At 36.0% G+C, this 10,636-nt stretch overlaps 2 protein-coding genes across 7 annotated transcripts in view; both read left to right on the top strand.

The window, feature by feature from the left end:
* The first annotated feature begins 1,226 nt into the window (after window positions 1-1,226).
* LOC110026132 (beta-glucuronosyltransferase GlcAT14A-like) lies at window positions 1,227-5,766 on the top strand. 6 transcript variants are annotated; one of them, XM_020726949.1, is made up of 5 exons: window positions 1,227-1,349; window positions 1,584-2,142; window positions 3,145-3,220; window positions 3,378-3,493; window positions 5,000-5,766. In XM_020726949.1, exons 2-5 carry the CDS (start codon window positions 1,635-1,637, stop codon window positions 5,524-5,526), a joined length of 1,227 nt encoding a protein of 408 aa, XP_020582608.1. In that variant the 5' UTR covers window positions 1,227-1,349; window positions 1,584-1,634; the 3' UTR covers window positions 5,527-5,766. The 6 variants fall into 6 exon arrangements, with proteins under 6 accessions (XP_020582608.1, XP_020582612.1, XP_020582614.1 ...); XM_020726953.1 differs by having other exon boundaries at window positions 1,568-2,142; XM_020726955.1 differs by having other exon boundaries at window positions 1,236-1,322.
* Window positions 5,767-6,396: 630 nt separating this feature from the next.
* Window positions 6,397-10,636, top strand: part of LOC110026108 — a 6,745-nt gene continuing 2,505 nt past the window's right edge. Inside the window, exon 1 of the mRNA XM_020726904.1 lies at window positions 6,397-6,590. Coding sequence (XP_020582563.1) covers window positions 6,441-6,590 — 150 coding nt within the window. The 5' untranslated portion in view covers window positions 6,397-6,440. The remainder of the gene's footprint in view (window positions 6,591-10,636) is intronic.

Below are 10,636 nucleotides of genomic sequence, written 5' to 3'. Positions count from 1 at the left end.
ATAAAGATGATAAAATATCACCAAGAAACTAAAGGAGGACTTGATCAACGGACAGGACTACTTTGCCGGTGGTAACGTGGCGAATAAACATCTGTGAAAAATAAATTGGGTCAATTTAACTACTAAATTATTTAATTAGCCCATCCGAGTCTGTTCAACCATATTTCAGAAATTGTTATTATAATTATTATTATTATTATTTTTCTGTCCTATTAACTCTAGAATGAATATCTTTCTTCGCCTCTTGTATACCTTCAAGAAAATATTAAAATACATGCTAGTGCCTCAATGAAAAGATTGAGACATGGATATAGACAGATAAATACTGAGGATGTGGTATATGTACATTATTAATGTCAGTCTTGACTTTTATGTTTTAATAGTTTGGAGGATTGTGAGGAGGCTAGCTAGGCTGGTGAGTCTAACTAGTTGTCTCGGTGATGATTAGACCTTTTGTGTAGATGGGCCTTCTAGACCCATGAGGCTTCAACTCGTTTTGGTAGTTTGGAGGATTGTGAGGAGGCTAGCTAGGCTGGTGAGTCTAACTGGCTGTCTCGGTGATGATTAGACCTTTTGCGTAGATGGGCCTTCTAGACCCATGAGGCTTCAACTTAGAATACATGTAGGTAAATCATCTAGTATGGATTCAAACAATTCTAATTTATGTTGGATTCAAAGTTTGAACTTCTCCCTAATCTTATTAGATTATTGTTCAAATTACATTTAAAATTTGCTGAAGCCCTATTTGAACATGAAATCAACTCAATTTGAAACACAGTTAAATCACATTCAATTGTTATTCGGATGTGACATGAATATGATCACAATTTTGTTGGAACAAGATTTAAATCTTTATGGTTTGATACAAATTTTAAATACGCACACGGTATCAAATATAAAATTATCATGAGATAAGTAATGAACTTTTGGGCAACATTTCTCATATTTTACGTAGTAAATATAAAATTTTTCAGGAGGTGCGGTAACAATGATCAATCGCAAAAAAAAAAAAAAAAAAAAAAAAAAAAAAAAAAATGTAATGATTTTTTAAGTTCTAGTTGAAAAACAAATAAATTAAGTTCAGATATGATAGTTATTGCTTGGAATAAAAAAAAAAGGTTAATTTCTTAAGGCTTTAGGTTAGTTTAATTTAATAAATGTGAAGTTTTAAATGGTTTAGTAATAGTAGGATAAGAAAAAAGTGCTAGTTCTAGCATTTATCACTTCCTTTAAAGAGTCGTGTTTGACGGCTGATGCCAGATTTGGATTAGTTGCGCCGGAATTAGTAGGGTACACATTGCATAATCGACGCCGTGGTTGCGGTACCTTCGCTGCGTCCTATATTTCAGGTTTCTTTGAATTGCGATTAGATTTTGTTTGATGATAAAATGAGACACTATCTAGATTAAAGCTAGTTTTCTGAAACGCATCTTTGTCCATTTGCTGATTACATGTGCGAATAGTTTTGATAGTAGGTGAATTGAATTTGTTTTGGTACAAGATTGGCTTTTTGCTTCATATTCCTCTTCGTTTTAGTGCTTCTAAACTGTTTCTCATTGAAAATTAGTTTTGCTGCATTTCAGGTTCTTGTTATTTTAGGAAACCATAAAGTGAATTCACAAAATTGTATCTTTATGAGGTTGCTGAACTTTTCTCCAAGATTTAGTATATCTGTGTTCGTCCTTTCAGCTGTGGTGTTAGTAACCTTTTCGTCATATTTCATCGATGACAACATTTGGGGCACAAATCATAAGCTTGATCCTGCGTCTAGGGTTCCGAAGAAGGGCCCCGGCAAACCTCCGATATTTGCCTATTGGCTTTCTGGCACCCAGGGTGAGGGAAAGATGATTTTTCGGCTTCTGAAAGCCGTCTATCACCCAAGGAATCGTTACCTCTTGCATCTTGATGCTGGCTGCACTGCGCATGAGAGGAACGAATTGGCTAGATTGGTTCTTTCTGAGAGGATTTTTCAAGCTTTCTCAAATGTTGATGTAGTGGGCAAGGCTTATGCTGTTGATCGTAGTGGGTCTTCAGTGGTTGCTGCTACACTCCATGGAGCAGCAGTTTTGCTTAAAATTTGGGATGATTGGGATTGGTTCATCACTTTGAGTGCTTCTGATTATCCTGTTGTTACTCAGGATGGTATGAATTTAGTTCGCATTGGCATCATTTTAATACTGTTTACGGTTTCATGTTCTTGATTGAAATCTTCCACTCCATGAGTGCTTGGCCCAATTTACAGAAGCTAAGTGCTAATTTCTTGGTGAAATTATCTCCTTGAAACTTTTTTTCTTGTATGGTGTTTTGCAAGTTGATTGGCCTGTTTTCTTTTTAGTTCCTGAATCTGATTTGAATCCTACTCAACTTAAATTCTTTCTGAAATCATATAGAATGATTGGTGAAGTGTTGGTAGCTAGACCTTCTCCACCTATAGTACATTAAAAACCTGATTTCAGGTGGTGATGTTTTTTCCTGGTTACATAGTCTAGTTTCAACTTTCAAGTAAAAAACTACAGTGTGTGGTTGAACCTGCTGTTCTTATTCTTGGCATTTGATAAAATTTAAAATTTATTTCTTGTTTGAGGTTTTTGAGTTTTCTCACTATAAATTTGAATTTTTTATTTCATTTTTATTACTCGTTAAATTTTAAAACCAGTTCAGAATTTTGTTTTTTATCTTTCTAGATTTATTTTGGATCAAATAGATGTTACAATCAGTACAAGTATGCAATTCTATCAGTTTACCTTTTCTCTTCTTTTGAAAGAAATGTCAACTATGATTGAATGATAAGTAGTGACCCAAGAATGAAAAGCTAAGACTTGAAAAGTCAATTTGATGTTTATGTAAAATAATTTTCCGGTTAAATTTCTCTCAAATACTGAATTTTTTTCTTGAAGGCACACAACTTTTGTTCCTTCTAGAATTATCAGTTATATCAAAAGATTTTAGGCTGCAGCATGAGAAGCTACTCCATTTTATGTTGCTTCAGTCTGAATTAACAATAATTTTTTTTTATTTGCGAACTCCCCACTGAAATAAGTTCTGTATAGGAATTTCAATTATTATGCAGCAAATTTATTTTAAATAATGTGGATTTATTTTCCTTTGCTTTCAACAATGATAAGAAACATGATTTCTTTGCAGATCTGCTTTATGCGTTCACTTCATTGCCTAGGGATCTTAATTTCATCGATCACACAAGTGAGCTTGGGTGGAATGAGTAAGAAAATCCTATAAACTATATAATCTATTTTACAGTATATCTTCTTATAACTAATCTATTTTACAGTGCATCTTCTTTTTATGCAAATATATAGTGTTTGATTTGATGTATTATATATCGATCTGCCTTACCTTTTCTCATTGCCTTGGTGCAGGCCTGAAAGGTTTGGCAAAATAATTGTGGACCCAAATCTTTATATGAATAATAATATGAAGTACTTTTTGGCTTCAGAAACTCGGCCAACTCCTGCTGCTTTCAGAATATTCACAGGTTTGATTTTTTGCTTATTTTCAGGGTTTAATGAACCTTTTCTCCGAGTCTTGCTGGAAAGAACTCGGTTTAATTTGTTTGCGTATATATAATGATTCAGGAAATCTTTGAATTTAAGATTTTTTATGCAACTAAATGCTGTAATGATTGAAACACATGTAATTAAATTTTGAATTCACATTTATTGGCTATCAGTTAAAAAATCATTCACCTTTTTATTCAACCAAAGTTTTCATTGAATTTGCCTCATGTAAAATACACTAATAAAAAATGTAGAAATTTAGAGGAAAGTTTGAAACTACACAACAAAAATTTGGTTAGGATTCATATCATAACAAGTAATCCAGTTGTTGTTTTTCTGAGTAAAATGAACCAGACTAGCCAAATTAAGAAATCTTAGTCTCCACCAATCATCATCATCATTAGCCTTCTCTCAACTTTCAGTGGCCAGTATTATTAACCTTCATTTTTTATTCGTTTCTATTGAATTTGTTTGATGTGATCCTATTTTTTGTAAATCATTTTAAACTACTTTCAGTTCACCTCTTTTTTTTTCTTGATCCCGTGGCATTGATTTTATTGACTCATTTAATGGAAGCGTTTTCTACTCTTCGTTCAATGTATTCAAATCACCTAAGTGTATGTTCAATAGGTATGCACTTTCATAACACTTAAAGAACATACAATCTAGCCAGTATGCAATTTTGCTGAAATATGAGAACAGGTTTGCACTTCCATTACTTTCACACCAATATCCTGTCCATCTTGAACAAATCCTTTGATGTACCACTTCCTTTGCCCAAGTATGATTGTGTTTGGCAGCAGCAAATAAATGAATGTGTAAGAGAGAGGTGCCGGATTGTCAAAAATAAAGCATTTGTCATCTTCGATAACAAATGCTGCAGCTAATGTTTGTAGCTAATGTTTGTAGCAAAAGATGATGAAGTATCAGGGGAGAGACCACCCCCAAAGAAGAGAGGAGGGAAGATGAGAGAGCTTTAATCTTTAATTCATCAATTTAATGATTAATACAAGCCATTGGTATGCTATTTATAGAACTATTATTTAATATCAAAACAATTTGAATTCAATCAATTGTTATCTTACTTAATTTAAAGTTTAAATCAAAGGTCATTCAGAAGGATAATTTATTCTAATTCCAAACTAAATTAGATTTAAAATTCTTATAAACTTCAATAAGCCAGCACCATAACTCACAGCTAGCAAATATCAAATTACTTATTTTTGTTTAAGCAGAAGTGGCCATCCCGGCCATGGCAGGGAAACAAAGGGCCAAAACCATTCATACAAAATTTCTAGCTAAAATTAAAATATGTTCAAAACAGTGCGAAGTGATCTACATTTGATCAGCTTGTTTCGGTTTACTCGACTGACTGATTGTCAAGAAGTTTATAACTTCAAACATTTATATATTTATTTTATTTTATTTTTGAGTCATTTACTTTTTCTGATATTATATTCATTTCATTTCCCTGTATAAAACAGGTTCTCCATGGGTGATACTCAGCAGATCTTTCATGAAGCACTGTATTTACAGTTCAGATAATCTCCCAAGGAAACTTCTCATGTATTTTACCAATGTGGCTTATGCTGCTGAATCCTACTTCCAAACTGTAATCTGCAATTCTCCAGAGTTTCAGAACACCACTGTCAACAATGATCTCAGATACTTTGTGTGGGAAAATCCTCCTACTCTTGAACCACTTTTATTGAACCAATCCAATTATAAAGCAATGGTGAAGAGCGGAGCTGCTTTCGCTCGAAGATTTATGGAGAACGATCCCGTGCTGAAGAAGGTGGACGATTTGATTCTGAGACGAAAACCAAATGGTGTTGCCTTTGGTAAGTGGTATTTAGGACCGGATCCAAATTGCAAGGGATTAGGTTCGGATGTTGGCTCAATTTGTGGGGATATCGATGTGATTGAGCCCCGATCAACGGGGAAGAAACTGAGAAAACGGATAGCTAAGGTTATTTCAGATGAAAGGTTGGTTGCATGCAAATCAATGTAAAGTTTAGGAAGAATATATTTATGTATGTATCATAGTTATGTTATATTCATACAAAATGAGGAGGTGATGCTGATCTTGTTGCACGGCCTTGTATATATGAGGGGAGCATGAATAACCTTTGTAGTAAATAAACTTTGGGAGCAGTCTGCCTCCAGTGAAGTTAATTCATTTTGTTGGAAGGCTGTAGGAATGGAAACTTTGGCTAGTTGGTGCAATTATGAAATTTTAAAGCGTTTATTAGACCAAAAAAAATCCCTTTGGCAAACTCTAATGGTTAATTTTGTGCAACGTAGAATTTTCAAAAGAGAGATGGCATTTGCTCTGAAATGATGATGATAAGGTTTGGTTTTATAATTTTGGGTATATGGAAGGGGATGTGTGATGAAGCTGATCAAGGAAGGTACTATAATGTTTTTCATCTAGTGTCAACTTTAAGAGCGACAAGAAATGCTTAATTTGCTCATGTGAAAAAAGATGACCATCCACATTATTGCACTTAAAAGGTTTGCTTATAAAATGACTATGATTTTATGTCACTCATAAACCATCTATTAGTGAATAAAAAAAATTAGTATTTATTCAAGTGTTGAGCATTGTTGGGATTCCCTGGCCACGGAAATGTTAGGATGGAAATTCAAAGTTTGTAAGGAAGATTTATTTACATGCATACCTCTCAATTCTTGTGTATTTGCATATATAACACCTAAATTTTAATTTTTACACACACGCCATATTATCTAAATATGAAAAAAAAAGGTATATTTTATTTCTTATTTCTTAAAAGTTAAAATTATGATATTTTTTTATGAGATATGAAAAAATTGAGTGGCATAATTGTAAAAAAAGAAGCAGCAGCAAAATTCTATCTATTTGCGGTCTTTGAGTGGATAGGGAATTGGAAGGGAGAAGGAAGGATGGCTGTGTGGGTGAGGAGTGGAGGTTGTGGCGTGAGGCCGCCGCCTTGGCCGCCCGCAGTAGCAAAGAGAGCGCGGAAGAAGGGATGGGTAGGGGCGGTGTGCTGTTCCTTGCTTTCGAAGGCTGATGCGCAGCAACAACTGAGCCAGGTAGGGGAGATAGAGGAGTTCAGTATACCATCTAATCATTTTTTAACTTCAATTTTCTCCTATAAGGATGTAGAAGAAGTTCAGCTTTCATTTTTCTCATACTTTTTGGTCATTTATTTTCTTTCTGGTTTTGTATTTGTTCCTTTCTTTAGTTTCGCTATATTTTCTGTTTTTGATAGTTAGCTTCTTGGATCAATGGCTATTTGGAAAACATATTATCCTTTAGATGTTTTGATGAATGAGTGCGTGTACCCTAATTGTTTAAGACTTAACACGATTTGATCATCAACTTACATTAGTACTTTTAAGGTTGTGGTTTAAGCCACTGCTTTGTTCAGATTGAGCTTATCTGACACATCAATGACTTCAATTAACCCTTATCTTACCATAGTAGCTTCTTTTGGTTAGCATATAGTAGATTCATTTTCATCGAAGCTGTGTTAAAATTAACAATCTTTAACCATTTTAAAAAATGATTAATCATATATCTTGCTTATATCAAAGAACCATAGTTAAGGTTTGGACTCCTGAGATTAGGCCCAGTTGCACTTGGACAATTTTATTATCTATCTTATAATTCAACCCACCAAGATCTAAGGGACACTTGATCCAATGCTCTATGACCAATTCAATCTTGATTAATGTTAGTTCAATTTTTTATCATTTGAGAGAATTGAGCTTAAGCCAAATCGGGCTTCTTTTTTGTTTCAATTGAATCTCAATGTTCTAACATGTCCTTGTACGGTTCATTAAACCTTATTTTGAAGTATTTTAGTTTATTTCAGTTGTGTTTGCCGAAGTTGAGCTCAACTCATGTAATTAGGGCTTGATCAAACTTAATCACTTTTCTACCTCTATCTCATGGATATCATTTAAGCTTAATTTCACTTGGGTATGGTCAATTAATTTTAAACCTCATAGGTAGCTTTCCTCATTTTAGATCATACTTAAGCCTAACCTAACTTAACGTCAATAGACTAAAATGGATTTAGCTTAGAGGATAAATATCCAACCTAAATGAACTGGACACTCCAAATAGACGAGTAGATGAAATTTGCTTGGGTTTAACTATGTTTAGCTGAGCAAGCACAATTACATGGGCACAACTCTATCTAACTAAATAGAAGCAATTCATTTAGGTTTAGTTCTCTCTATTTATGTTAGCGACTTAATATTATAATCATGTTAATTCCTCTTTGATTGGTTGGCTAGAAGCCATTTCTTGTAGCTCACTAATGATGGTAACATTACTCATGGTTTGCTATTACCACCATCTTGGTGTTTTTAGACAACTCTCCAATAACCATAAAAAAATGTTGAAACCCTTCATCCTAGTGGATAGCATTATGTAGTAATGTTAGATATAGGATAAAGATTTTTTTTACTCTTTAACGAAGGGAGTTGTCCCTAGGTTTATAGTTCCCAGGGGTCATTGCTATTTATGGCCATCTCTCTCTCTTTCCCCTTTTTTCTCTCTATGATGGTGAGGTGTTCTTTTCAAGGTTTATAGTGCCTTGAGTTTAATCTACGAGCTTTAAGATTCTCCAGTACATATAATACATTGAGGTCTCAGCCTCTTGCCTCTAGTCCATATCACTACCACTCTTACTTGTTAACACTATAGGCAGGGGTGAAAAGGCTTATAATAAGTTGACTTTACCCTCGGGTGTTGTGATTAGGTTGCTTGAAGTCAATGTGAACTCTTAGAGTAGAAAATGATATTAGATTTAACTCAAAAAGCAAATGTTACTACTAAAAGTAAATCAGTGATTACAACCAAACACACTTAAAAGGGAAATATAATAGCAGACACAAGCAAACACCACTAATGTGTTTTTCAAGGATGGTGGAAGTTGGCTAGGTGGATCAGAATGACTGGCGGGTGTGGCGGCAGCAAAAGAATGCTGATAGCAACGAGGGGAAGGTGCAAAAATGCAGGGGTAGAAAGTACGGTTGCTGTCTTGGATGGTGGTAGCGAGGAGTTAGGGTGGGTAGTGGTGGAACAGTCGGAATGCGGTGTTCCTTAATTGTTCTGGGTGGCAGAGGCAAGGTGAGAGGGCTGGAACCTCAAGAACAAGGCTGGAAAGGAGTGGTGTGGGCGGAAACAATGCAAGAATGGAAGTGGGAAGCGGCTGGGAGGCTACACGAATATTGTGACAACGACAACAGAGGGAAAGTTGCAGAGGAGTGAGAATGTAGAGGATAATCATCACCTTGGGCGAGATACAGTTGCAACACCAGTCGTTGTTGGATATAACCTATAAGGGAAAAATTTGGACGTTGATGACCATCCTAACAGATAACATGAAAATTGCTCACCTAATACTAGATAACAACATATATAAACCTATGATAACTAAGAAGTGGGTTCAATAGGGTGGAAAACACTGCCTTGTAAGAACGAAGACTGATCTTCCCTCAATCTATTGGGATCAAACAGTGTGCGATCGCATTTGGCTCATTTTCACACGAAATGCAAGTTCCACATCACACATGGGATGTCCCGCGCCAGTCTCCTGTGGTTGAGAGAGCTTCACCCTCATATGTTGAAGCTTCTGTCTGAACGTTGAAGGTGACAAAACTACTATAACATCATGGGGTTTAAGGGCCTTCAACTGCGTTGATAAGAGCACCATGACCCCATTGACCCAAAACACCTAAGAAATTTTCCCTACTTGCGAGTAACCATCTGTATCGTCCAAGCATTTGGGGATACACCACCGGATGAAATTGGGATCTCTTGCCAAATATACTCTGCAGGGTCTTCCAAAGGTAGCTCCAGGTTGGCTCTTCCTTATCTGGCACGAGGACAAACTAAAATCCTACTAATGATGACGGCTATAGAGGTAAACTATCAAACATGATGTTCTGACGTGCTTTCTGTGGTGACTAGCCTGTATTTGGAGTCAGCGCCTCTGTCGTGCTTTCCTTTATCATCACTAAAATAGATCCTACTGCCACTTCTTTGCTGGCAATGACACCTGTAATCTTAGACTTTGCAGAGGGTAGGACTATGCGCTTGCCATCCTTGGTGAAGGAGTGGGTATTCCTGAACCCATCATGCTGAGTTCAAGATCCAATTTCCTTAGTCTCCCTAATAAATAGTGGTAGGTATCCTTGGATACCACTTCACACCAAATCTAATCCTATAGCTGGTTCCCAATCAAAAACTCCATGAGACAACTATCAATTTTGATTCTGTTCTTCTTCTTCAACCATGTCAGGGAGTATGCTGGGACTATCTTTGAGTTGTGAGGCTCAACTTGTCCTCCATCGGTGTAGATGCCACATTCTTGTTGCTCCTTCCATCGATAATGAAATTGCATATATTTCATTTCACAGTGCAGCTAGTGTAAAATATATTATGGCGAAGCCACTGCTTATATCTCCTAACCTTAGTTTGTATGACCCATTGAACCCCAAACATTTCGCCATCATCCAGTGGAAGATGGTACTCTTCACCTTTTTCTCCAGCTACCTCTTCGTCGCTAACTTTCTCTGCTACACCATGCTCGGTAAAGGACAAAACTTGGCTCGTCGGGCAATTGGATGTAATGTGTTCAAATCCATGACATCTGAAGTATTTTTGGCTGAGACTGTAGTGGGTGTGCTACTCTTATCAGACTTCTTCTCACTCTGAGTGGCTCTGTCTTTTCTTGAGCAGTCTTCTTAATTTTTTGAGGTGTGCTTTTACTGATGCTTCTAACTGTGGGTGATTCTCTAGATGACGGTAGGTGCCTACTCTGCTTTTGCTGTATCTCTGCCTTCACTACCAAGGTCTGAATGTCACCTAATGACCAAGAAGGTTATAATTGGATCACGTTATCGATGGTGGGCTTCAAGCCTCACAAGTACTTGACGATCACGTGCTTCTCTGGCTTCATCATATCATATTTCAACTTAAGCTACATAATCTATGTTGTGTACTCCTCCACTAATAGGTCCCTCTGTTGTAGATAATGAAATCTTGAAAAAAGAACAATCTCCATTTCTGTAGTGTGGGGGTAGTTATTATCGCTGCAACTTTATCTTCATCTTCTCCCAGG

The sequence above is a fragment of the Phalaenopsis equestris genome, unplaced genomic scaffold (assembly GCF_001263595.1).
Source record: "Phalaenopsis equestris unplaced genomic scaffold, ASM126359v1 Scaffold000352, whole genome shotgun sequence".
NCBI classification, from domain to species: domain Eukaryota; kingdom Viridiplantae; phylum Streptophyta; class Magnoliopsida; order Asparagales; family Orchidaceae; genus Phalaenopsis; species Phalaenopsis equestris.
The sequence above is the reverse complement of the archived record's forward strand: the minus strand, read 5'-3'. Positions and strand labels throughout refer to the sequence as shown.

Bases quoted from the DNA above. Each gene is read 5' to 3' on its own strand.
- LOC110026132 (XM_020726949.1), top strand. From the start codon at position 1,635: ATGAGGTTGCTGAACTTTTCTCCAAGATTTAGTATATCTGTGTTCGTC. The intron at 2,143-3,144 runs GTATGAATTTAG...ATTTCTTTGCAG, and splicing joins TCCTGTTGTTACTCAGGATG to ATCTGCTTTATGCGTTCACT. The intron at 3,494-4,999 runs GTTTGATTTTTT...TGTATAAAACAG, and splicing joins TGCTTTCAGAATATTCACAG to GTTCTCCATGGGTGATACTC.